We start from the raw sequence: 24,539 nt of genomic DNA, 5'->3' as shown, positions 1-24,539 counted from the left end.
AGATAAAAGAATATGCTTTGGAAGCGATGACCACTTCTCCTGACCGCCTGATGTGGATTTCTCTTCTTAACGAGTTTTCTTCTCAAGTTTTAGCTTTTAACCCGATTCCATTCCGTGTGGGGTTGGTTCCTACTTCCTAGAAGGTAGCCGGCGTTAAGTCTTTCTTTACGGTTTACTCCCACCCCCACTTCAAAACTCTATAAATAAGGGACAGAGGGTGCCAAGAAGAGGCTTGAAGGCGCAGTCCGGGCATTGGTTTCCTCCTCGCCTTCTCTCCTATTTCTCTTTCGTATTCTCAACTCGTAAAAACCTTTCTCTTGTAAGTTGTAACCTCAACTGGACCCAATCTTTTCTCTCGTACCCAGAACACGAAAAGCATGGTCGGAGCGTCTCTGGAATCCAACGACGTCGCCGTCAAAGCAGCCAATGTCAACCATAATCATGACACCGTTAAATACCTCTGTAGCTATGGTGGCAAGATTCTTCCCCGTTTCCCAGACGGCAAGCTCCGTTACGTCGGTGGAGAAACCAGGGTTCTTGCCGTTGATCGTTCCACCCCATTTTCAGGTTCGTTCGTTTAATTCATTTCATTCTATTCACCCTTTATCTTTTCTCCCTTTTGGTTTAGATAAATTTCGATTTTTTTTTTATTTTGGTTTAATCAAAAAGAGAAGATGGTTTGGAGGGATTGTATTTGCATATTTTGAGTGAGATGTTTGGATTATTTGCACACAGAACTCTTGGTGAAGCTGGGAAAGTTGTGTGGATCCTCAGTGAGTCTGAGATGTCAGTTGCCGAACGAGGATCTAGATGCCTTGGTTTCAGTTACCTCGGACGAGGATCTCGCCAATCTCATCGAGGAGTACGATCGAGCCAGCACGAACCGAGACAGAGACGCGTCGTCTCGTCCTTATCTAAAGATCAGAACCTTCCTATCGCCGCCCAAATCCATCAAACAAATATCACCACCTCCGTCGGCGAGCTCCTCCACCACCTCCAGTTTCGAGGCTAGGGCAGCATCGAAATCATTGAATTCGGTCGCTGGCTCTTACTCGCCTACTCCAACCATGGTGATTGATCGATGCGTCCATCACATTTGTAATACACCGTTGGGATTTCCCGTCTACCTAGAGAAACCCATGGGAAAACACCATTATTATTGCTACCATGCTCAAGGAAACCACGGCGGTATCTACCTTGTACACAATGGAAATCACTGGCAATAGTCCTAACAAAGGCAAGACGAAAGAAAAAGTAAAAAAAAAAAAAAACAGAATTAAAACACGTACAGAAAAAAAAAATGGTTCTTTGAAAGATATGAAGAAGACCTACCGGATGAAGAGGAAAAGGAACCGGGAACCGAATAAGTTATTTGATTTAATTGGACTGTAAATCGTAAAAAAGGATTTTCGAATCCGAGGCCATTAATGCATTTTCAGTCCCAATTTGATGGTGGTTTTCTTCTTCTTCATTCATTATTTGGGTTTGGCGCCACTGTTCCAGAACAATTTCCGTTATCCTTGGCGCAAATCTCGCCGTTAGGGTTCCATGAATGATGAAACGTCGTTGGTCGTTTATTACAATTGAGCGGAATGGCAGGTGTCCATTTGCATTCCTGTGCAGTATATGCCACGTACACCGTTGGTTCTGACTTCTGAGTCATTCACCTCTTGATTTCTGCACTTCTCTTTGTCTAACACGTGTCGGTGAGATTCTCCATTTGACACGTTTGTCTTTAAAATATTTTTGATGTGTGTTTTGATAAATGTGTTGTGATGCGGCACGTCTCATCTCACGCTCCTTCTAATTATTCTGACCCTTTTTTTTATAATTTTTTTGTGCTATTGAATTTTGCAGGACTATGATATGAAATGGAGGAGTCGGTACACTGGCTAGTTGAAGCCCTGAATGGATGGATGGATGACGATGATGCCATGATGGCAAGCAAAAGATAAGACTTGTAAGAAATTCGGTGATACTTCTTTTTTTTTTTATTTTTAATTTTTGCTTGATTTTATATCCCTTTACTTTATAGGTTCATAATTCATATCTGGGACTCTGGCCCACTCGCTAAGTTGCGTTGTTGGTGTACACGTATGTCTCCGGATCCAAGAAAAGTGATATGGCACGGTCACGGTGATGTTAAAAATACAAAGAGATTAAGAGAGAGAACTCAAATTGGAGAAAAAAAGAAGGGTGTAAGAGGGTGATTGGTTTGGCTAATTCTTCTCCCAAGAGGCGAGGCCTGATATTTCGAAGCTACTGCCTACCGGAAAGTTTTGGGAGATGAGAAGGAAGTAGAGTGGAAAGGCAGAATTTAAGAAATTTGATTTGAAAAGTGAAGAAAACAACGCCAATAAGATGAATGTATGGATAAATTCCCCCCTCTCTAATATCCAACGCTCCGTCTCTTCAGTAATGATCAGTATGACAGCTGTTTAATTCACGAAAGCCAAGGGGATATGAAGGTCCTGCTCAAAAGAGATAAGCGGACTCTGGGACTTAAGAGGACGAGAGCGATGGTCTAATAACGAGAGGGAAAAGAACAGTCGCGCAAGGACTCATAATATTAATTCTTTAAATTCATGATCCCATTAATCTGAATACAGAGAGAAAGAGAAAGAAAAAGAGAAACATATATTAACTTAAAGAATGAAAGTGGAACAGAGTCAACAAACTAATTGAGGAGGAATTTATTTATACCGAAGACTAAGATTTGATTGATTCTGAATGGGGGGTAAAATCCCTTCCAATCGAGAAACACAAATAGCCTCTGCTTGTTGATCGTCCTTCACCTAGCTTGCTTTGGCAGGTTCCTCGGAGGTGGATCCTGCTGTTCAGTCGTGTTTAGGATGTTGATTAACGAAAATCCATTACGTTGTACGTACCCAGGATAATGGGATCCGTCCTAGGAATATTATCTAAAGTGGGGATTGACAGTACGACACAGACACAGTGAGAATTGATGCTTTCTTAGCAAGAGAAAGGGTCAAAGGGAGAACTGAGAAAGAAGCAATTCCATCGTCTAGAAAACAGGGCTGTTTTTCTCTCCACACCCCCTCTCCACCAAAAAAAAAAAATAGAAGACCAGAATCAATACATCTGTCTGTAATTCTGTATGTATTGACGTACATTACAAGGGTATGAAGGATCAAGAAAATAGGTCCTCTCTCGCATGGGGATATTTTTATATGTGGTTTGGACGGTTGAGCGCCCTATCGATTTCGCCATATCGGTGGTCCCCCAACTGGGTGATATACAAGAACAAGAATAACGATCGATGTCTGCAACTGCAACGAAGGCCACCATGTCCTCCTCCGTCCTAACTTCTGACAACCCTCTATCATCTAAATTCCAAATCTACCCCGTTGGTGGTGTCTCTTTTCAACTTTCAACGTTAACCCCATAAATAATGGACACACACAATGTCAGCCATTCCAACTATCATCAGAAACCAAATCTTGAGTTCCGCTCTCTCCTGAGGCTACAAATCTTGAGTTCCATTTTCAACTAAGCTCACAATTAAAAAGTGGGTGGGGAATCATGACTTGTATCGAATCAAGAAACAAATGGGGAGTTTTTTGTGGATCAAATTCAAGTTTGAAAGATAGTGAGGAAGAATCCAATGTTGGACCTAAAACAGTTTTGTTGAATTTTATTTTAAAAATTTTAATAAAAATGAGGGAATATCAACATCTCAGCCAAGGCCCAATAGTATTTTTTACCATGAAAGGGTAATTTTAGAATTTAAAAATATTATGTAAGTTCCGTAGCATCACAAGTAAGTGGATTGTAACGGTGCGTTAATGACAGGGGAAGAATTTGTCGATTGTCAAAAAAACTTAGGGATGCTTTAAGTGATTTTTCGAACAATAGAATGAATAGAACAAGTTTTAGACCATTTTGTAAAACTTAGGTGTAGTTTAAGTATTTTATCCTTTTCTTTTGCGTTTGTAATCAGCAACAAAACACTGTAGCTGTTGATTCTAGAAGAAAAGTTGCCCAAACCTGTATATGCAGTCTGTAAAGCAATATTGGTATTGAAAAAAAAAATCCTCCATCTCATAAGATTTTATAGTTTTATACAGTTGGGAACATTGACCGATGGGGGAATTCACATTTGACAATACAAAAGAGCTCTGTACCATAGGTGGGGATTTGGGATTACACATTCAGAAAGCCAATAAAAATTTATGACGGAAAACAAACCATAAATTAAAAAAAAAAAAAAATCCTAAATGAGCCTACTTGTATCGAATATGGGTATGCAAGGTTTTCATCAAAGAAACGAGCTCAGATCTACCCACAAACTGTTCCCACATCAATGCAAACTAGCAAATCTGTTTCCCAATTATCTATACTCCTTAAAATGTAAGGACTAGATATGCACCAAAACCTTTTTTGTCATGCCATACAAATTGGCATATGACACCATCAATGTTGTTCCTCGTACCAAAAGCAAAAGACCCCGACAGATATGAATATTTTTGCAGTATTTAACTCAACAATAGACTGCAATATAATGAGAAAAAGTATCTATAATGACTAGCGAGAGGTTTAGGATGGGCAGTGGGTAAAGCATATACACCAGATGAGTTCCTTAACTTGCGGAGAAAATAGAAACTGTAAGGAATAACCAGTTGGAAAATAATGAATAAATGACAGAGGGATTAGAGTCTTTTTATTCATTTGATATAAGTTCATATCCCCAGATTTTGGGACGAAACAGATCTAAACAGCCACAAATTTGGAAGTCCAAATAGTTGAAAAATCGGAGTATTTTTCCTCATTTTATTTCCAAATCAAGTTCCTGCTTTTGGAAATCCGTTGCCCCAGAAATAAAAACTTTAAGAATGGAACCTGGGTATCTAGTTTCTACTAATAGCACTGAACCTCTGGATCAAGTACCATGGATCTATTCTAATCATTCCTTTCGTTTTATTTCCCAACCGGTCTCTCCTCAGCTTAAGCAGTTACAGCTTCATCAAGTTATTTCTTCAGGTATGTGGAATGAAGATTTACTTGGAATTTCTGTTACACCTGAGGAACTCCTGGTAATTCGCAATAGTCAAAATTTTCCAGCAGAAAGTACTTTGCGATGGATCTGGCTTCCAAGTCATACCGATGTTTTCTCTTGGAAAATTGCTTATGCAGTCCTACAACAACCTTTATCATCTAACATTTCTGATTCACACAAAACCTGTATCCGCTGGATATGGAAGCTCTCCATACCCCCCAAGACATCAGCTCTTTCTGTGGAGATTAACTTTTAATTATCTCCCTATAAAAACCCAACTCTCTCTGGACCCCCAGGATCAGTACTGTGTGTTTTTTGTTATCAACAGTTAGAAACTGCCAAGCATCTGTTCCTTGAATGCGATTTTGCTAGATTAGTCCTGTTTGCTGCACCACGGAATATTAATCTTCTTACACTTTTTAATACCTCTTGGATTGACTGTGTCCATACTCTCTTATTGGTTCCTTAGCTACCAAATCTTTGATACTTGATGTGTTAAGTTGGTATGCTGTTGCTTTCTATTATATCTTGTATGCTGGTAACGAAAAATGTTTCAGGAATAGGACTTGCTATCCTCATACCATTTTACTAATTAATAATATATATTTTCCTTTTCCTTAAGATACAGCAACTTTCTACCACTACGATTCAGGCTAATGAGCCCTTGCCAAAATTAATTCCAGCTACATATTCATGGCTCATCAGATTTAATCATCTTTACGGATGCTGGGAAATGTTCTAACCAATCCTTTTCTTTTGGTATTGTTATTTGTTCCCCAACCCTTGATTGTATAGGTATTTGCGGAGGAAGGATGAATTCTGTTTCTTCTCTTGACGCTGCTGAATTATTTGTGATTTTGCAGGCACCTCAAAATGTCACTTTTTTGGCTCCCTCAAATCTTATTGTATGTTTGGAGTCTCAGAAAGTGATTATTCACGTGTTAACCAGCAGTCCACTCTCTCCTATCCACAAGAACTCTGTCTATATTCACCCACATAACATCGCATACACATATCACATATGGAGAACATCTCATCCTCCTGTATAGTATTATATATGCATGGGGATAGTATGTTTTGGATAGACGGGTGGATAGAATTCTTATGGGCGGGAGATCCGGAGTCGTCTATTTTGGTCATGCCATGGGCTTTTGTTTCAAACCAAGAGATTTTGCTCCAATTTTTCTTCTATTTCTTTTTGTTTTGTAAATAGAAGCTACAATCTCCTAGCCCATATAAAGTAACGCAATTAGCGAAATCTGGTGGACAGGATAACTTCTTTTTGCCTTGTCTCCCTCGAGAGAACAGATGTAAAAAACTTTGTAAATGTCTCGTTATTATAATATAACTAGTTTATCTTTCAAAAAAAAAAATCCAAACAGCCATGAGACGAGGCCCACAACCAAACCAGTGCAATATATGAAGGTTCGAATTCGTGGAGCATGCTACATAGCTAATACGTCTCTCTACTCACACGAATTGAAACTGACCAAAATAAGATTTGACGCATCTCCTGATTCCTGAAGGAGGTGTACACCACCACCATATTTGGGATGGAATGCTCAAGTCATGTTTCCCACCTTATCCCAAGGTATAACATAAAAAATCAAGGCCTACAGAAATTTAGATCTTCTGCCAATTAATTACATTCCAACACCCTACCGTTCTGCTTTTATAATGGGTCTCAGTTTCACATCGAGATGTGTGGTGTCAGATCAATTTGATAGGGTTTTAGAACGTATTCAATTGACCTCAACTCCAACCAAAGAGAGATATAACAACCACATGAAACAATTTGAGCCTACTTGTGATCTCGTCAATGCCCCAAGTAAAACCATTGATGCCATATCCGATGCCATATCAAGTTGTTTCCTTGACATATCTAAGTAAAATGGTTGAATAATAGCTTGATTATCAATTTTTTTTTTTTTTTTTTTTTTTTTTTTACATTTGCTCATAAGTCGGACCTGAAAAATAACGAAAACAAGGGAATAGGAAGTGATAAACATGGTTATAAGGAAGGCGCAAGCGCAACAATGACGGGTCTAGACATGACAACACTTCAACACTTACAATGATACTTTCTTTTAGCATGCTGATGAAGTGTCTAAACAAGGTTTCATAGAAAGAATACATACAATAAGGTGTTGAAACTTCAATATTTCGATGACACTTTCTTGTATTTTTAGTTCTTGTTTTGGAAACCCGGGCCCCTTCATTAGGCCTATGGCAATAACTGATAACAAACTATGGTGAAATTTCTGCTGACATTTACTCATGTAAAGGTTCCCCATGGTGCAATAGAAGTTTAACACAAATGGATATTATAATACAGTTCTTCAAACTTCAAACCTCACATATCGCCTTGGCAAAGAAGAAGAAGGCAAATATTTAACAGAAATTCCTATGCATAATGAAAATCAGTAACTCAAATACAAGAATTAACTTCAGATGTTGCATGGTGATCAACCCATGTTACTACTTCACTTAACCAGTTTCCTGCTCAAAGTCATCACCTTCTGACTCCTCTGCATTATCAGCATCATCATCATCCGCATCATTATCCAAGTCTTCTTTGTCATTGTCAACAGTTATTTTCCCAATCACAACAAGGTTATTATTTGCCTTTTTTATTTCGTTGTACTGCAAAAAAAAAGAGGATCCATATAATTGAATATTGACCAGATTAATTTCTAAAGTCCTTCCAACAAACAGACAGGAAAAAGGGCATGAATACGGCCCAACTAAATGAAGATTCTATTCCTGACAAAGGACTTCAGTGTGGCTTAACTAAGAACACATTTTCTTTTGATAATTTGTTGGTAGATCTTTTATAGTTCAGCTGGCAGTTCCCACAAAAATTTTCATAATGGTGCAAACCATGACTTGAAAATATGAAAATTGGATTGTGTCTGTGTTACTTTTCTTTTAGGGGGAAGAACTCAGAAGCTATCACTTGAACCAGTGGTTCCCTATGAAATTAAAAGGCCTACCCACCTCCATAACATAAGAAAAGAAGCAGCGTTGTTATTAAATGTAGAAGGTGCTCCAGTTGGATCCTTGCAAACAGAAAAAATATCACAAACAGTTTCATAATGATCCTGTTACACTACTTCAGTCTGAACCAAGGAATTCCTTAGATATTAAAAAAATAATAATGGATCTTGTCCTATCACTGATCAGAGACTTCTATCAAGAAGGATAAGGGGCCCTCAAGCTGCAAAACTTGTTTCTTCTATATTTTGGACCTTAGAAACTACCTAAACAAGAATTCTTGAATGGTGAACAACCAAACCTTATTACTCGATACATCAAAAAAAAATCCCATTAATAAGACATGTAAATCAATTGGAAGTTCAAAAAAAAATATGCATGTTGAATGAAACAATCATTGCTATCTGCCATCAGTTCAACTCAACAACTAAATAAAATAAATTTCACTTCATCTCAAGTTAATGGATCCTCTTGACCAGAAGATCTCCTAAACGACTCCTCATGCCAGAGTCCAGGAATTATAGTGTGTGTGTGTGTGTGTGTGTGGAAACTAATGGCACCATCTTTCCAGTAACAAGAGTAGTTTCTCATCAATGTTTTGATATACTGATAAATTTATCTCAAAATGCAACTAAATGTGATTGGCGCCTTCCTATAGCATATGTGTGTGTGTGTGTGTGTGTGGTGTGTGGAAATTAATGACACCATCTTTCCAGTAACAATAGTAGTTTCTCATCAATGTTTTGATATACTGATAAATTTATCTCAAAATGCAACTAAATGCAATTGGCGCCTTCCTATAGCATATGTGTGTGTGTGTGTGTGTGTGTGTGTGTTGTGTGTGGAAATTAATGACACCATCTTTCCAGTAACAATAGTAGTTTCTCATCAATGTTTTGATATACTGATAAATTTATCTCAAAATGCAACTAAATGCAATTGGCGCCTTCCTATAGCATGTGTGTGTGTGTGTGGAAACTAATGACACCATCTTTCCAGTAACAAGAGTAGTTTCGCATCAATGTTTTAATATACTGATAAATTTATCCCAAAATGCAACTAAATGCAATTGGCGCCTTCCCATAGCACATGTGACAGGAAATAAAATGGCTTACATCCTACTTGTCTCACTAGGTTGCCAGAAATATCTTTCACTTATATAAACAAGCTATAGATGTACATTGTTTCATCTTACTTCTCCACATGATCAAACTTTTGAAATTGGATCACAGTCATCGCTAGGCACAATAAATGATCTCCAGTTGTCACCAGGTCCACAGTGATGTAAGTGTTAACATAAAATTTTATTTGGAGGCAACAAACATTCTTCTTAGACAATAATTAATACAGTTTAGATTCTGTAAATTGAACTAGATAAGCTTTCTATTTTGTTTACTTGCAACCCCAACTGTACATAAACACCTGGAAATGTAATAAAGTATCACACTTCCTCACGAGTATGTAAGTGGAGAAAATATCACATCCTTGATGAGCTCCTCTTTGATACTAGGAGCCCAATGGTTCTAAGAAGTTGGAGCTTATTAATGTTTACCACTAATCCTATTATCTTTAAGCAATTCAAATGGGAATATGCTACGGACAATGGTATCCATTTTTTGTGGTGGTGGCAGTTAACTTCTGCTAACTTCATTAAATTAAACTTTTTCTAATCAAGGATATTCTGGGGTCGTAGAAATTTAGAGGGTGTTCACTAATATCCATTATTTATTATTTTTGAAAACAAAAACAGATGCCACATTAGCAAAAAAAACAACAAAATTAAAATCACCCATATTTGACAGATTCAATGCTTTGAAGGACAGAAAATGAAAAAATAAAATGTAGGAGTGAGACAAGAAACTAATCGCGCAGGCTACTAACCTATAAGGCTACAACTGATGAAGGATTGAGGTGTATCAGACCGGGCAAGGCACACTATGTATTTCAGCAACATGACTTAAAAGGGTAGACATAATATATCTTCAAGCTTCCACTCGAAGGAGATCTTTGGAGATAGATACCAGTATACCACTGTTTGGCGAGTATTCTATTTTTAGAAGGAAAGAGAGACATGATCGTTGCGGGTAATGGTATTTTCTGACTTGGAAATCGCAACCAACTTGATGGAATTGATTTAACTCAGAATATTATTAATTAATTCCATTCCAGTTAGACAAATGACAGAGATAAAGTGATCTTCAAAGTTCAAGAAAAAATGGAAAAGAAAAGAAAAATAGCAGTCAGGGTGCCTGCTGAAACGCCAAGGAAAGCACAACTTAAAATAGAGTGACAACGATGCAATTGAACCTCTTATATGATAATTGGATCCCTAACACTAAAACAGAGAAAGAGGTGTTGGATTCTTGTCCGAAAGTTAGCCCTAATACGGTGAAACACCAATAATTTAAAAAGAAAAATTGGCAAGAGAATTAACCTTGTCTTCGAGATCAGACTCCTCCATCGCTAAGAGGATTTCGTCGCTTTGCGGATGGGGCCATTGTGATGGCAGAAGAACGGAGGACGGGATCATGCTTGTAGCCACCGGGTATTGTGTCATGAACGCCGGAAACTGTAACATCTCCTCTCACTCACCTTCTCGTTTCTCTGCTGGCTTCCCCAGTCGGCCAGTCCCACTCGGCTACTCCCAACCCCAGTGCTTCTTCCAATCAAATGTGATGATGGATCAGCCCCCGTTAATTTTTTTAATACTTAAAATACCCCCACACGAGGGTTTTATTCCCTTTAGCCGCGTCTTCAGTTGTAGGTCAACTGATGGCGATCAACAATGAGGAAAAACGACTGGTTGACCTGTTTGTTTTGCCCTTTTCTGTGCTTTTGTGAAGTTTTTCTTTGATTTGAAGCTAATTTCTTGAGTGTTTTTTTAAGTATAAAACTCCCATTTTCTATGTGTTCATAGATTTACTTTTAGGTTAAGTGAGGGCTAAAAGTGTTATTTATGTCGATATAAGTATTTGTGGGAAAAGTAGTTCACCAAACATCCCCACCCAATAAGTGCTTAAAAATATAATAAGTGATTTGGCAAATAAATCACCAAACAACCTTAAATGGTTGTTAAAATAAACACTTCTAAGAAGTACTTGTGCTTTGAACAACCTCTTATTCACCAAACATAGCCTAAACCTTGCTCCTTCCACGAAGGCCTCCTTCCAAGTAGGACGGTCAATGGGTCAAGCAAACCCAAAACTGAATTCAAACAATGTATGTACTGAACTACTGATTATAATTGGCTCCATTATGATTTTTTATATTTTGTCCCAAACTCTCATTTATAATTGTATCGAGATTGGTTTTGGTTGTTTTGGGTTGATTATATATAATTTATATTATTTATATGTATGTTAACATAATATCTAAAGGAATAATACACGCACACACAAACATACATACATACATACATACATATATATATATAAGAAGGATCTACTTGACCTAGATCAGACTCGACCCATTGATAGCAATGCTTATGGACATGCGTAACCATGGAAGCTCACATTATCCTATAATGCGTAACCATAAAAAAGGTCTAAACATCATTAATAAAAAAAAAAAGGGAAAATTATAGTTAGAGCTGACTATATATTTAACTTTATGATGTAGGTTGGTTCAGAAACTAACAAAACTCAGCCGGTTGTTCGTACATTTCAAATTATAAAAACCCCCCGCCATATCAATGAAGGTTTATATGGATATTGCCAACATAGGACTCTTAATCCATCTAGACACAACAAAAAAAATTATACCAAAAATCATAACATCTATCTCTCGATCTCCCACTCCCCTTGTCTCTCCCACTCCCTCTACCTATCGATCTCCCACTCCCTTTGTCTCTCCCACTCTCTCATCTTTGGTCTACAGCCAAATCAAAATCTTTGTTTCTCTCTCTCTCTCTCTCTCTCTCTCTCTAGATCTCTCATTCTCCCTCAATCTCTCTCCCGCTCCCTCCCTCATTCTTTTTTTTTCATAGAAACTTATATAGTATTAATTGGACCATACAGGTTATAAGTTAGTCAAGGGACCAACAATTTGCATCATCAAGTTATAAATTTCTATCAAGTTAGTGTAAACTTCATAGCCAAGACTTTCTTGTGAATTTTTATCAAATTGGACCGATGGAGTTAGAACCATACCAAGTTGGTCTTAGGTTCTTTAATACGATATGGTTAATACCGTATAAGTGTATAAGAAAAATAATAAAAAGGGAAATTTTTTAAAACTCACCATCAGATTTTAACATTTTCCTTAAATTCACCACAACTTTTCAAAATGTCTAAAACTCACCATGTCAATAAGTTTTTATTTTCCAAAACTCAACTTCTGTTAGTGCACCATTAATGCTTCTTAATAAAGGTGTCTAGACCAATTCATGGACCGGGCTCGGGCCTTGCTTTTGCCAAATTTTGAATGGAACCCAACCCAAAGCCCGAGCCCAACACAGTGTAAGTCAGGCCCGAAGCCCGACCCATGAACAGGTCTAGAGGTGTTTATGTCAACATAAATAACAATTTCCATGACCAAATTACCCTTGAATGTTGAGTTACGGGAAAATGGTCTTTTTTAGTTTTCAATTTTCTTGTTTTTTCTTTTTGCATTTTTAGTATTTTGTTATAATTTCCAATGTTTTTTATAATTTTTGTTTGTTTACATTTTCTATTTTCTACAATCTATAAATTTTCCTGTATTTTTTGTTATTTATTTGTAATTTCTGTGTTTTTCTATAATTTTTGGTGTTTTTCTAAATTTTTTATTTTCTTATTTTGTTTTTCAATTGTTATAGTTTCTATAGTTTGAAAATAATTTTTTATTTTATTTGAATTTTTTATAAATTTTCTTTTTTTTCATGTCTAAATATTAAAATGGTAATATGTTAACACCCATTAATTTATTTTGTATATATTTTATATTTTCTATGAAGGTTAAAATGGTAGTATATTAACACCCATTAATCTGTTTAACGTCAAGTTAGTAATATGGTGAGTTTTTAGACATTTTGAAAAGTTGTGGTGAGTTTAAGAGAAATACTGAAAACCCATGGTGAGTTTTGGATAATTTCCTTAATAAAAAATAACAAGAGAGGGAGCGGGAAAGAAATTGAGAGAGAACGATGAAGATTGAGGGAGAATGAGAGATCGACTAAGAGAGAGGAGGGTGATGATGCGCGATCTAGGAGCTCCTAGTTGGAGGATTTCTTAGGCGTACTCGCATGGTGAGATGGACCAAACTGCAAAACAGGGATCAAAGTGACTGGGGTGGATGACCCGGGAAGGTTGCTTCGGTGCTTAAGTCAGTATTCTTGTTGTGGTTGCAAGCTAAAGTTTGAGTGCTAGGGAGCTTGAATGTAAGTAATCGCGTGTACCTAGACCCTGGAGGGATTGATGCCCTTATATAGCTGAGCTATCATGGATCTCCCGAAACGGTTCCGAAATCTACGACCTAAGTGGATGAGATCCATTTCCACTTTAGTCGGGGAGTAATGTATCAGTCAATGAATTTTATCGTTGCCGCCCGATCCGGGCGGGGAGAGGATAAGGCATGATCCCATGATATTCAGAGTCCGCTGGGAAGCTTTTGGAATCGATTACGTGTCACTTCGGTTCTTGGGCCCCGAACTTGATTAGGCACCAAGGTGACTCTATGCCAAATTGTCCTTATGCCAAGGTGACTTTATGCCGAGGTGGTGTTATGCCGAAGTGGCATCACGCCGAGGTGACCTTGTGTCGAGGTGGTGGAACATCCAAACTCTATAGAATGCTGACTAGGCTCCCCTTGCTGAGTTGTCATTCTACGGGCAGATCGCGTCCACGTGACTTTTACTTACTAGGTCGTGCCAAATTACCCCTCATCAATTGCCCCCCACTCCTCGTGCCAGGGGTACTGACTCAGCGTGGGGAGTTCATGACGAGCCTAGGTGGATTTGGCACGAAGCCTAGGTGATGTGGAGGGTGGATCGTTGGTCAGACCTGTTCGACCGTTTGGCTCAACCAAGAAGTGACCCAGATCGTGTATCAGGTACATGCGGATGTCAAGCCAATTATAGTCTCTGTGGACGTCAAAACGCGCGCTAAACCGATTTCAACCTCGGGAGGCGTGCAACCGATTTTCCTAGGAGTCGTTGGATCATGTTGATCTTGACCGTTGATTCTCGGATATACTAGTTATAAATAGAGGCCAAAGGACCCATTTTCTTCACCACAAATCTGCGAATCCAAAATCCTTGAGGTCACATTCAACTATCCCAGTTAGGTGTCAGCTATTTTTGGGTCCGAGGTCGTCTCGCTTTCTTCAGTCTTCTTTTGGTGAGTCTGTCTCCCCTTGCTTTTTTATTCCATTGTCCTTTCCATTAGCATGTCTAGCCTTAGCTTAGATAGTCTTCTAGATAGGAGCGGCGAGTCCGCTGGGGCCGAGGTGGGCACCTCGGCACAGACCGCGGAGCCTCATCCTACCGAGGTGGGCACTTCGGCACAGGATGTGGACCCCAATCTGTCCAAGGCAGACTCACCTCGACGAGGGCGAGAAACTTCTAGCAAACCGGCCTCCACTTCACACTGAGGTCGCTTGCGAGACAGCTTTGGCCCATCAATAATGACAACAGATAGGCTCCTATCCTTAGTAGCTCGGTACAGACTCCCCAACGACTTCGTATATAGCATTCCCTTAGACAACTTTCCTTGGGACCATGGTCACAACGAGATCGTGGTCTTCAAGGAGAAGCTCATAGCTAGTCGGTGTCTTTCACTCCACCCTTTTATATTTGAAGTCGTTAAATTTTCTTTGACATTGCCATAGACCAACTACACCCGAACTCCATCCGTAATATCATAGGTACCATTTCCCTTTACCACGATTACAACCGTCCCCTAGACCTCAACATCTTCTCTTCGATCCTTTCCATCAAGAAGAACTCAACCTGTGTTCTACCCGGGCACAGGCGAAGTTACTACTTGTCTCCTCGCCCCGGGTACAAGTTGTTGCACGAGCTCCCTAACAAGGTCTCGACCTGAAAGAGGCACTAATTCGTGGTCCGCAACACCAATGGGTGGCCTTTTCCAACTCACTGGAGGCAGCTATCCGGGACCCTGGCATCAGACCGATCCCGAAGACAAGGGAGGAGGTCCGATCTTTGGCGCAGCTCGGCTTGAAGTTCGAAAACTCCGTGATTGAGGAGAAACTTGTGTAAGCCAGCCTAAGCCCTCCTGGTAGGTTGCTACTTGTTGTACTTTTTTCCGTCTATTTTACTTCGGTGTTGTATCTGACTTAGTTCGTTACTTGCCGCAGTTGCCATGGATGACATCCCTGCCGATGAGCTCTTTGGGAGCATGCAAAAGGGGAAGAAGAAGAAGAGGGCCTCCAAGAAGGCTCACCTCCATACTAAGACTACCACCACCGAGGTCGCCACTTCTGCACCCGAACACACACCCGTCGTCAAATAGTCTCCCATAATTGATTTGGTTGAGGACCCGGGCAAGGCCACTCCACCCCTTGTACCCGAGGAGACCACGTCTTCAGAGCCCATTCCAACGACCGCCACCTCTTCGGGCAGCGATACTTCGGTCCGGAGCATTTTGACTCCAAAGTTTGGCCTTCTAAGGGCAAGGATGCAGTGTTCACCGAGGTCACTCGTTGGGCTGACTTGCTGGTTGCTCAGCTCGGGGCCTGAGTAGCCACACATTGTATGGTGGTACGTACTTAAACTTAGCCTTCAAGTTGCCCCATACTTAGATTTTTCTGCATACTGATGCTTGTTTTCTTCTTTTGGCAAGTGAGCGACCATACATGCATAATAGGTCAACCTATTATTGCATTGTAGGAAGATGGAGTCGTGACCACCAAGAATGCGTGTTTGAACCGGACAATGTTTGGCCACGTGCCCGCCTCCACTGACCTTTACTTACTAGGCTCCCCTTGTTGAGTTATCATTCTATGGGCAGATCGCGTCCACGTGACCTTTACTTACTAGGTCGTGCCAAATTACCCCTCATCAGAGGGAGAATGGGAGATCAACCAAGAAAGAGAATGAGGGAGAATGAGAGATCAACCGAGAGAGATTGAGGGAGAAGGGTAGATTGACAGAGAGGGAAAGAACAAAAGAAATTGACTGAGATAATGTAAAACTCTGTTCTCAAATCACACAGTCGTTGAGCAGGGAGAGACAACTGTTAGAGTGAGAGAGTGGGAAGGAGATTGAAAGATAGTGGGAGTGGGAGAGAAAGTAAAAACCTTTTTTTTTTCAAATAATCCATGTTGCGTCCAACATGGATTAAGAATCCCATGTTGCATCCAACATGGATTAAGAATCCCATGTTGGCAACAACCACATGAGCCTCTCCAATGACATAACAAGGTTTTTATAATTTGAAATGTACAACTAACTATCAAAATTTTGTTGGTTTTTGAACCACATGAAGTGTCATTTTAAATGTTGAACTAGCTTGACTATAATTTTCCCAATAAAAAATCAGCACCATCATATAAGCCCTAAGCATGTGGGGATTGATTATATGTAGGGGTTGGACCTAGCAATTGGGTTGGGTGGGTCGGGTTCATGTTAGGTCAAGACACTTCGTGTTGATTTCGGGCCGGGTTGAATTTCAGGTTAGATTGTCAAATGCTAGACCCTAACCCTAAATGTCTGGATCCATGGGTCAATTCGCGTCATCCAAAAATAACATAAATTTAAAAATATAAAGAAAAATATATGAAAATTGCCAAAATTAAAGGAATTAACCTTTAAATTTCAAATATAAAATAAATATAAAAACTTGAACATTTAACAATTCAAAGAGTAAAGATTAAATAGAAAAAATTATAAAGTTGAAACTTCTAAAAATACATAAATAGTCCCAAATTAGACCTGACAATTGGGTCAACGGATTGACCCATGATTCAATCCAATGCACCTCAGTTTTTTGGGTCGGGTCTGGTCAGGTCATTTTCTCATTCATGTAGTTAAATATGATACCCTAACCCTGTTTTTTCATAGGTCGGGTTCGAGGTATAATAGAGGTGTGAATGAACCGGTTTTGGGTTCGACTCCGTCCAAATCAAGTGTTAAGAAGTAGTGGTACTTTAGTATATTATAGAGCGATAGAACATCAGATTTATTTTGGTTGTCCATGTAACTAGAACTACGATTACGACTAACGGTTTTCTCTCTTCCCCTCTCTTCCCCCGCTTGCAATCACGTTGTTGCGTCCAAGCGGTTACTTGATTTTATTTCAGTCTTCACTCCTTCCCGGCTTCTGCTCCTGCTTAGAACTTTTCTTCGCTTTCATTCCATTTGATTCTCTCTCTCTCTCACACACACACACATCCACGATCTAATCCTTTCTTCGCTTTCAGTCTCGTACCTCTCTGCTGTTTTTGTTATTGCTGCTGTAATCTCGTCAATCACAGAACAATGGATCCCAACCCTGAAAATTTCCCGATTCTCTCCTATGTCATATCCCAAATCAATTCTAACCTTCCTCTGTTCGAAACTAAACCTGCTACTAATTCCGACTCGCTCAAGATCGACGTCGAGCAGCCCCCTCTACCGTCTGATGACTCAAGCTCGTACCATATGGACGGTGTGTTGATAGACCAGATGCCCTATCTGAAACACCCAAAGGTCCTCGCCTCTATGACCCTAGCCGTTTCCAACTTTGCAGAGGCCCGAACCGTCCTCCAGACCCTCGGAGACCGTCCCCATCACGAGGACGTCGATACATGCCGAGCCAAGATCGCCGACATTGATGCTAGGTTGTCGAAGCAGCTCGAAGAGATTGTCTTGGCACCTCGTCCCGAAGGTGTCGATCGGTTACAATGGCGGGCTCAGAAGGCGGAGAAGGAGAAGAAATTTCGAGAGGCGGCGGAGAAGGAGAAGCACATTTGCAAGGCTGTGGTGCAATTGGACGAAATGCACGAAGCCTACGAGAAACTTTTGAGGGACGCCGAGGAAAGGTTGGTGAAGATTTATGATTCCGCCGCAACGATAGACGGGCAGCTGGACGGCTCTATACCGACGGCCAGAGAAGAAGTCTGTGAGGAAGTTGTTGGGATCTTGCAACAGGCGCCTGGGAAGGGGTTGCAGAGGGTGGAGCTTCCCGAGCGCCAACTGAGGTTTCTTCCTGAGGCATTCGGGAAGCTTCGTAGCTTAGTTGTGCTCAATCTCTCAACTAATCAGCTCGAGGTTAGTTTCTCTATAATTATCCGTATAGCTCTTTCTCCTTTCTGAAACTCTGGAATTTAATTATTTTGCAGTATTTACAAATAAAAACAGAGAAAATCAAAGAAAAAAAAAGTAGCGATCTAGGCACAGATGATACTTTGCTATAGTTGCTCTACACAGATATTGTCATTTGTCTAGTTTATGAAAAATCCAATAGAAACACTTTTCTCTTCTCTTGTTATTTATCACGAATTCACGATGGGGAAATTTGGTGATCTGTACTATCGTTTCCTGTTATTCTTTGTCCACTGTATTGCACTTGTTGAAAACTTATTATTATCTCTTTAGTCTTGCTGGTTCTGATGTAAATATAATCTTTCAATAAGATCGTGAACAAACGATTGAACTCTTTTTTAATTTTCTATCACATGGACGAGAGGTTAACATGGCATGATTAGACCTCGAGGAATGGTGAGCACAAAGAAGGAAATTTGATGACATTCTTTTATCCACACCACATCTTTCAGAAGGCGGTGGATTATTGAAGGGTTTTAGTATTTCTTCTTTTGATATTACATAAGTAGACCTTAATGGGGAATTGGGGGTGGGGTCATAGCAGGGAGCCAAGGAGACCCAATGGCCATACCAGTGACAGTGTTCCTCAGGTTTGATCCTACACCTTCTTTCTTGGAGTGACGCGAGTGTCCATCTCAAGTTCTCAACTACTGGGTCAATGGAATTAAAACATTCCTACATTTGATGTTCTGATCTGTACTTCGGCTCCCAATGTTACGACCACTGGCCCTCACGTGCATCCTGCTCCTAATTACTGCTGAGTGTTGACTAGAACCAATAGTAAAGAATGCTCAGTAACGGATGCAGAGACTATTCCACCCTACATATTTCTGTAAAAGAGATTCTCAAGGCTATTTACTTTATGGATTTGTGGTTGTGGCCCTTTAGGCTTTTAATGTGTGGGAAGAGATGGCTTGCACCAAACTGGCCATCTAAACAAGCTCTCTCGAATTCTACTTTTGCCTTTTGCCGTTGGGAGCTAACCTTTGGTGTTTTTAGTTATTAATATTCCCAAAGCCACTTCATTGTCCCCTTCCCCATCTTTAGATGTGAAATAAGATATTAAGGCTCAATTAAAGCTCAGTAGAAATTAGAAGTGATTATGGTTTACATGAGAGTTGGGTATTATCTTCCTCAGTTGCTCTGACGCTCTGTGAAACGTATCTTTTTATTTTCTGTGGAATAATATTAAGTTTGATATTATGATTTCCTGCTTCATTTCTATAACTATTTTGGGGATGTCGACTCTCTCCTATTATTATATCAAGTATTATAGATTAACATTGATATCCCCTTCTAAGTTTAGGCCCTGTTAGCTTTTCGGTAAGTTATTTATTCGGGTAAATACAGTTAGCGGGGTAAGTTTTTCCTGGAAAACACTTATCCAGGTAATTACATTTACCCATATTCTTTTATTTCTCATGTAAATAAGTCAATGACCATTTTAATCATAAAAATCTATTATTATAAGAGACATTTTTGTCCCACTCAAGTGTTGGCAACTTTCCCCTTAAGTGGGAAAGTTATTTACCCACCTAGAAGATGGGTATTACTTATTCGTGTAAATGGTATACAAAAAAATAAACTTTACCTGGTCCTCACATAAAACTGAAAAAAGAACATGAGATTCTTGGTCAATGGGAACCAAAATCCCATTGACCAACTATCCCCCTCTCAAAATCTGAAAAATAAACACCCCTTAATGTTAAAAAGAATATATATATATACTCTCTTCCTGTTTCCTTGAGCAGCTAAAGTTTTGATAGCATTTTTCCTTGAGAGGACTTCAAACAACTTTGCGCTGAGCCAATGCCCAGGGGAGTAACAGTGCTACACAATAATTCAATGGACATCCAACCGCATAGAGAGCATTTGGAAAACATTAGATACGCTCAAGCATGCTGAGGGGATTTAGAATAGGTTTAATCAATTAAAAAATACAGCAAGTTCATGCGGTTAACTGTGTCTGTCAGAAGCTCAAGGATTCCGACAATTACTTTTCTAGGAAGAGAGCTCTTCATTTCCCTTCCCTGTAGAGAAAGGAACTTGTGATGCATGTAATTGATAAATTGATATTTTATACTAAAAAGGGATGTTAACCAATGATGGTATCAGCTATCTGGAGCGTGGATACAGACCTAACTTTTGGAATTTTCTTGCACAAACTTTCAGACTTGAACCTTCATTCTCAAGTACAGCATGCAAAATGAATTGCTATTCTGTCCAATTATAGTATTGTTTTGGCAGATCTGCTGATTTGACATCCGCTCATTCTACAATAAGAGTTCTGTTGAATCATGTTGTTCTAGTTTCAATACAATGCAAACGTTTTTACTATTTCTAGATTACACAATAGCAGTGCCTAAAATGGCTTATTGCTATTTTAACATGTGAGCTTATGTTTTAGTTATCTGTTTTAAAATCAAATTTGTTCCATAATATCACTGATTTTGTTCAGGTGCAGAATCACCCTGCATGTTAAGGGAAGCTTCTACAACTAAGTTTGTCTACATGATTATCCAACTAGTGTCTAATACGATACGCAAACATAGATAGCTTATATCATGCTTTTGCTTCTACTTTTGAAGGTAAACTGTCATTTCTGAAGGATTATGTTCAGCCAAATTTAATTAAATTTCTAACATACACAATTTTTATGGTATAATTTGTTAAAACATACCATTTTACATATTTAATATTTTAAAACTGTTAATGCTATATCTGGAAGTGCCGATGCAGTATTCCATGCTATATTAGCTATAGGTAGGGGTGGATATAAGCCAAGCCAAGCCGAATATTTGACTATTCGAGCTCAGCTCGACAATAAAACATCAAGTTTGAATTCGGGTTCGAGCTTGATTCAAACTAGAAATATCAGTTTGAATTCGGCTCGAAAAAAAACATTTATATTCGAGTTCGGTTCGGTTCAAGCTTGAAATGAACCAAGCCTACTCGAACTCGAATCCAAGCCTATCCAAGCTCGAGTTTCCGAATGAATGTTATTATTCTTGAAAAAAATCGGAACTATCCTCATTTCTAATTAAAAAATGACTTGTAGAAAATCAGAATGAATGTTATTATTCTTCAACTAAAAATTACAGATTTCAAATACCTTTTTTAATGGCATGGATGCAACTTGCAAGACAAACCAAAATCACAAAGTCCCTGTAGAAGCCATAAGAAAATTCGAAAGAAGAAGAAGAAGAAGAAGAAGACCTGGAGTCGCAGACAGTAGGTAATCAGTCCTCTTCGGCGATGACGTCTTCACTTGTTGCACACTCGCACTTGCTCTCTACTCGTTTTTCACAGTTGCAGACTTGCAGTTTCATCTCTAACCAGTTTGAGTTTGGCAGTTCAAGTCTTCAAGATTCAATCGAGGGTTTTTCCTTTCCCTCCCATCCTACGCATTAGATAATGTAAGAAAATATAAAATACAATAGGGACCACAATATTATGTACACCAATAAATTTAAATATAAATTATATAATTACATACGAATATTATATATAAATATAAAAATTATATATATACAGGGTTTGAATAGGCTCGCGAGCCTAACAAACCGAATTGCATAATATTCAAAGTCGACTCGACTAGTAAATGAGCTCGGCATTCCAGCTCGAATTCAGTTCGAAGCTCAGTCTGGATCGAGCCGAGCTCAAGTAGCTCATGAAAAACTCGGTTCGCATCCACCCCTAGCTATAGGTTGTGTCCAAAATCAGTATTCTAGGCATGTAAAGGTATTCAGATATCATATGTGGCGAATATACCATGAAAGACAATGCAGAATTTCGATTCCCCTTAAGGCGGTTGCCTAGTTGACAATTGACACCCAATTGCAATTTAAGTTTTTGGATCATTTGAGATGGATCCATGTTATTTTTATTAAATTATCATCATCATCATCATCTAAGCCTTGTCCCAACTACATGGGTACATGAATTTTCTTTTTGCCATTCCGTTTTGTACTTTTGTTTGGTGTCATATCCATTATTAAATTATGGGTACTTTCATTTCTTATTACTTCCATCCAAGTCCTTTTCAGTCTCCCCCTAGCTCTCTCTCCAGTAACAAATCATTTTTTTTCTAACAGTTTTTTCTGTATATGGTTTTCTAACTGATCATTTCATTGAATATAGATGGTAATGACTTCTTTTTTTTCTGCTGATCTTAGTCTGTTTTTTAGATTGTTGATAATTACTTGGTTGGAACATCTCACTTTTTCTCCTTTTTTTTTGTTTTGGTTACCTGGGGTATAAGCAGGTTATTCCTGATTCTATAGCTGGGTTAGAAAATCTGGTGGAGCTTAATCTTTCTTCCAACCTTCTGGAGTCCCTGCCAGACTCCATTGGTTTGCTACTTAACTTGAAGGTTCTAGATGCATCAGGAAGCAAGCTCGAGTCCTTACCTGATAGCATTTGCCATTGCAGGTAATTCATTATTTTCTTTGTCATCTGGAGACATGCTCTCTTATTCTGAACCACTGTTATCAGAAGATTCGGAACTCTTTAGAAATTGTCTCTCATCTAGGGAGTATTTTGGTCCAGATCATTGGTAGAACTTGATGCAAGCTTCAACAATCTAACATATTTGCCAACAAACATTGGGCATGAGTTATTGAATCTAAGGAGGCTCTTGGTCCACCTCAATAAGATCCGTTCCCTTCCAACTTCCATTTGTGAGATGAGGTCTTTGAGTTATTTGGATGTCCACTTCAATGAGCTCAGTGGTCTGCCACATTCAATTGGGAAGTTGACGAATCTCGAGATCCTGAATTTAAGCAAAAACTTTAGTGACTTGACAGAGCTTCCTGACACAATTGGTGATCTGACAAATCTCAAAGAATTTGACATTAGCAACAACCAGATCCATGCCCTCCCAGATACATTTGGTCGGCTGGAGAAGCTAACCAAGCTGAACTTGGACCAAAACCCACTTGTCATTCCTCCGATGGAGGTTGTGTCTGGAGGGGTTGAAGCTGTCAAGGAATTCATGGCAAAGAGGTGGCTTGACATCCTTCTGGAGGAAGAACAGAAGAGTATGTTAGAACAAAATAATGAAGAATCTCAGACTAAATGGCTGAAGCGTAGCACCTCATGGTTGAATAATTTGGTTTCTGTTGTTTCGGAGAGTGTCACGGGATATTTGGGAGAGGGAGAAAGAGACCCATATCTGGACCAGCAATTGTGATGATCTCAATATCCTCCCTCCGTGTGACTACTTAAAAGTGTTAGTTGCATGTACAGCTGATTATGAGGTGACTACTTGTGGTGTAGTGTAGATATCAATCACTTGATTTATTGTCTTGTCCAAATAATTGTTTCAACATTTTTTCTGCCTTGATGAATGTTTCAGATTTATTAGACGCTTTGTTAAGTGCCACAAGTTTTGTTGGAAAATAAACAATGTGCCCAGTTTGAGATTGCGATCTTTTTATTTGAACACGCTATACATTTGCCTATGGTTAGTACTTCCACAATTTCAAATGTCTGTTTGAGGGCCGTTACAATTTCAAATAAATACTAGTATTTATTTTGATATCTTTCTCATAAGTAAGGCTCTCACATTTACCAGTTTTGCAGATTAAGGGCAATGTTCAAAGTATCAGTATGATATTGGGTGGCGGGTCACTGATGCATCGTTTTTAAGGATTTTCCAAAATCTCATGTTTTTAAATATTAAATAATATTTAGGGTAAATTATAAAGACGTGGGGTCAGTGACAAGTACCCCCTTAACTTTCATTTGCTACAAAGATCACCCTGTATTATGAGGTCAGTGATAATTATCCCCCTAAACTTTTTTTCTTTTTTTTCTTTATATTTTTCTCTTAAACCTTAATTGATCCAAAAATATCTTTATTTTCTCCAAATAAAATTAGCTAAAAATAACAAGAATTATTTCACTGACCCCATAATCAAAGGGGTAACTGTCATCACTAACCCCATAGTACAGGACGTCTTTGTAATTTACCTAATATTTAAAATTGCCCTCACTCTTGAGTTTAAATATGTATAAAAAATAAAAAATAGATTTTAAAAGTCTCAAAACACCTTGTCTGCGTGTAGACTATGGGCATGTGTCATGGTGGGAAGAGACTAGATCTCCCAACAAAAAGAAATGTTCCAACACTTCTCAACATGATCTGTGTGTCTACAACTGTATATGTATATCTCGTACATGACGGGTTCCCTTCTTATAGAGAGATGTGCGGACACAGACCATGTTGGATTCATGTTCGGACAGTTATTATTGTTGGGAAGAGATCCCAACTCCAGTAGGAATGCA

General features: G+C 39.0%; 3 protein-coding genes across 3 annotated transcripts; 2 read left to right on the top strand and 1 right to left on the bottom strand.

The window, feature by feature from the left end:
• Positions 1–108: 108 nt before the first annotated feature.
• On the top strand, positions 109–1,454 carry LOC148853767 (uncharacterized). The gene is made up of 2 exons (XM_088985119.1): positions 109–567; positions 736–1,454. Exons 1-2 carry the CDS (start codon positions 378–380, stop codon positions 1,224–1,226), a joined length of 681 nt encoding a protein of 226 aa, XP_088841245.1. The 5' UTR covers positions 109–377; the 3' UTR covers positions 1,227–1,454.
• A 5,813-nt stretch (positions 1,455–7,267) lies between these two features.
• Positions 7,268–10,695, bottom strand: LOC148853766 (transcription termination factor). Its single transcript, XM_088985118.1, has 2 exons — positions 10,446–10,695; positions 7,268–7,660 (listed from the first exon to the last, which is right to left on the bottom strand). The coding sequence occupies exons 1-2, from the start codon at positions 10,587–10,589 to the stop codon at positions 7,505–7,507; spliced, it is 300 nt and encodes a 99-aa protein (XP_088841244.1). The 5' UTR covers positions 10,590–10,695; the 3' UTR covers positions 7,268–7,504.
• Positions 10,696–17,280: 6,585 nt separating this feature from the next.
• Positions 17,281–23,687, top strand: LOC148853765 (plant intracellular Ras-group-related LRR protein 1-like). Its single transcript, XM_088983109.1, has 3 exons — positions 17,281–18,197; positions 22,516–22,682; positions 22,800–23,687. Exons 1-3 carry the CDS (start codon positions 17,427–17,429, stop codon positions 23,440–23,442), a joined length of 1,581 nt encoding a protein of 526 aa, XP_088839235.1. The 5' UTR covers positions 17,281–17,426; the 3' UTR covers positions 23,443–23,687.
• The last annotated feature ends 852 nt before the right edge of the window (positions 23,688–24,539 follow it).

The sequence above is a fragment of the Nelumbo lutea genome, chromosome 4 (assembly GCF_056320005.1).
Source record: "Nelumbo lutea isolate HS-2025 chromosome 4, American lotus-T2T, whole genome shotgun sequence".
NCBI classification, from domain to species: domain Eukaryota; kingdom Viridiplantae; phylum Streptophyta; class Magnoliopsida; order Proteales; family Nelumbonaceae; genus Nelumbo; species Nelumbo lutea.
This window is presented reverse-complemented; position numbering and strand designations above follow the sequence as displayed.

Excerpts from the sequence above, each read along its gene's own strand:
- LOC148853767 (XM_088985119.1), top strand. The coding sequence starts at position 378 with ATGGTCGGAGCGTCTCTGGAATCCAACGACGTCGCCGTCAAAGCAGCC. Across the intron at positions 568-735 it reads TCGTTCCACCCCATTTTCAG|AACTCTTGGTGAAGCTGGGA; the intron begins GTTCGTTCGTTT and ends ATTTGCACACAG.
- LOC148853766 (XM_088985118.1), bottom strand. The coding sequence starts at position 10,589 with ATGTTACAGTTTCCGGCGTTCATGACACAATACCCGGTGGCTACAAGC. Across the intron at positions 7,661-10,445 it reads AGTCTGATCTCGAAGACAAG|TACAACGAAATAAAAAAGGC; the intron begins GTTAATTCTCTT and ends TTTTTTTTGCAG.
- LOC148853765 (XM_088983109.1), top strand. The coding sequence starts at position 17,427 with ATGGATCCCAACCCTGAAAATTTCCCGATTCTCTCCTATGTCATATCC. Across the intron at positions 18,198-22,515 it reads TCTCAACTAATCAGCTCGAG|GTTATTCCTGATTCTATAGC; the intron begins GTTAGTTTCTCT and ends GGGTATAAGCAG. Across the intron at positions 22,683-22,799 it reads GATAGCATTTGCCATTGCAG|ATCATTGGTAGAACTTGATG; the intron begins GTAATTCATTAT and ends ATTTTGGTCCAG.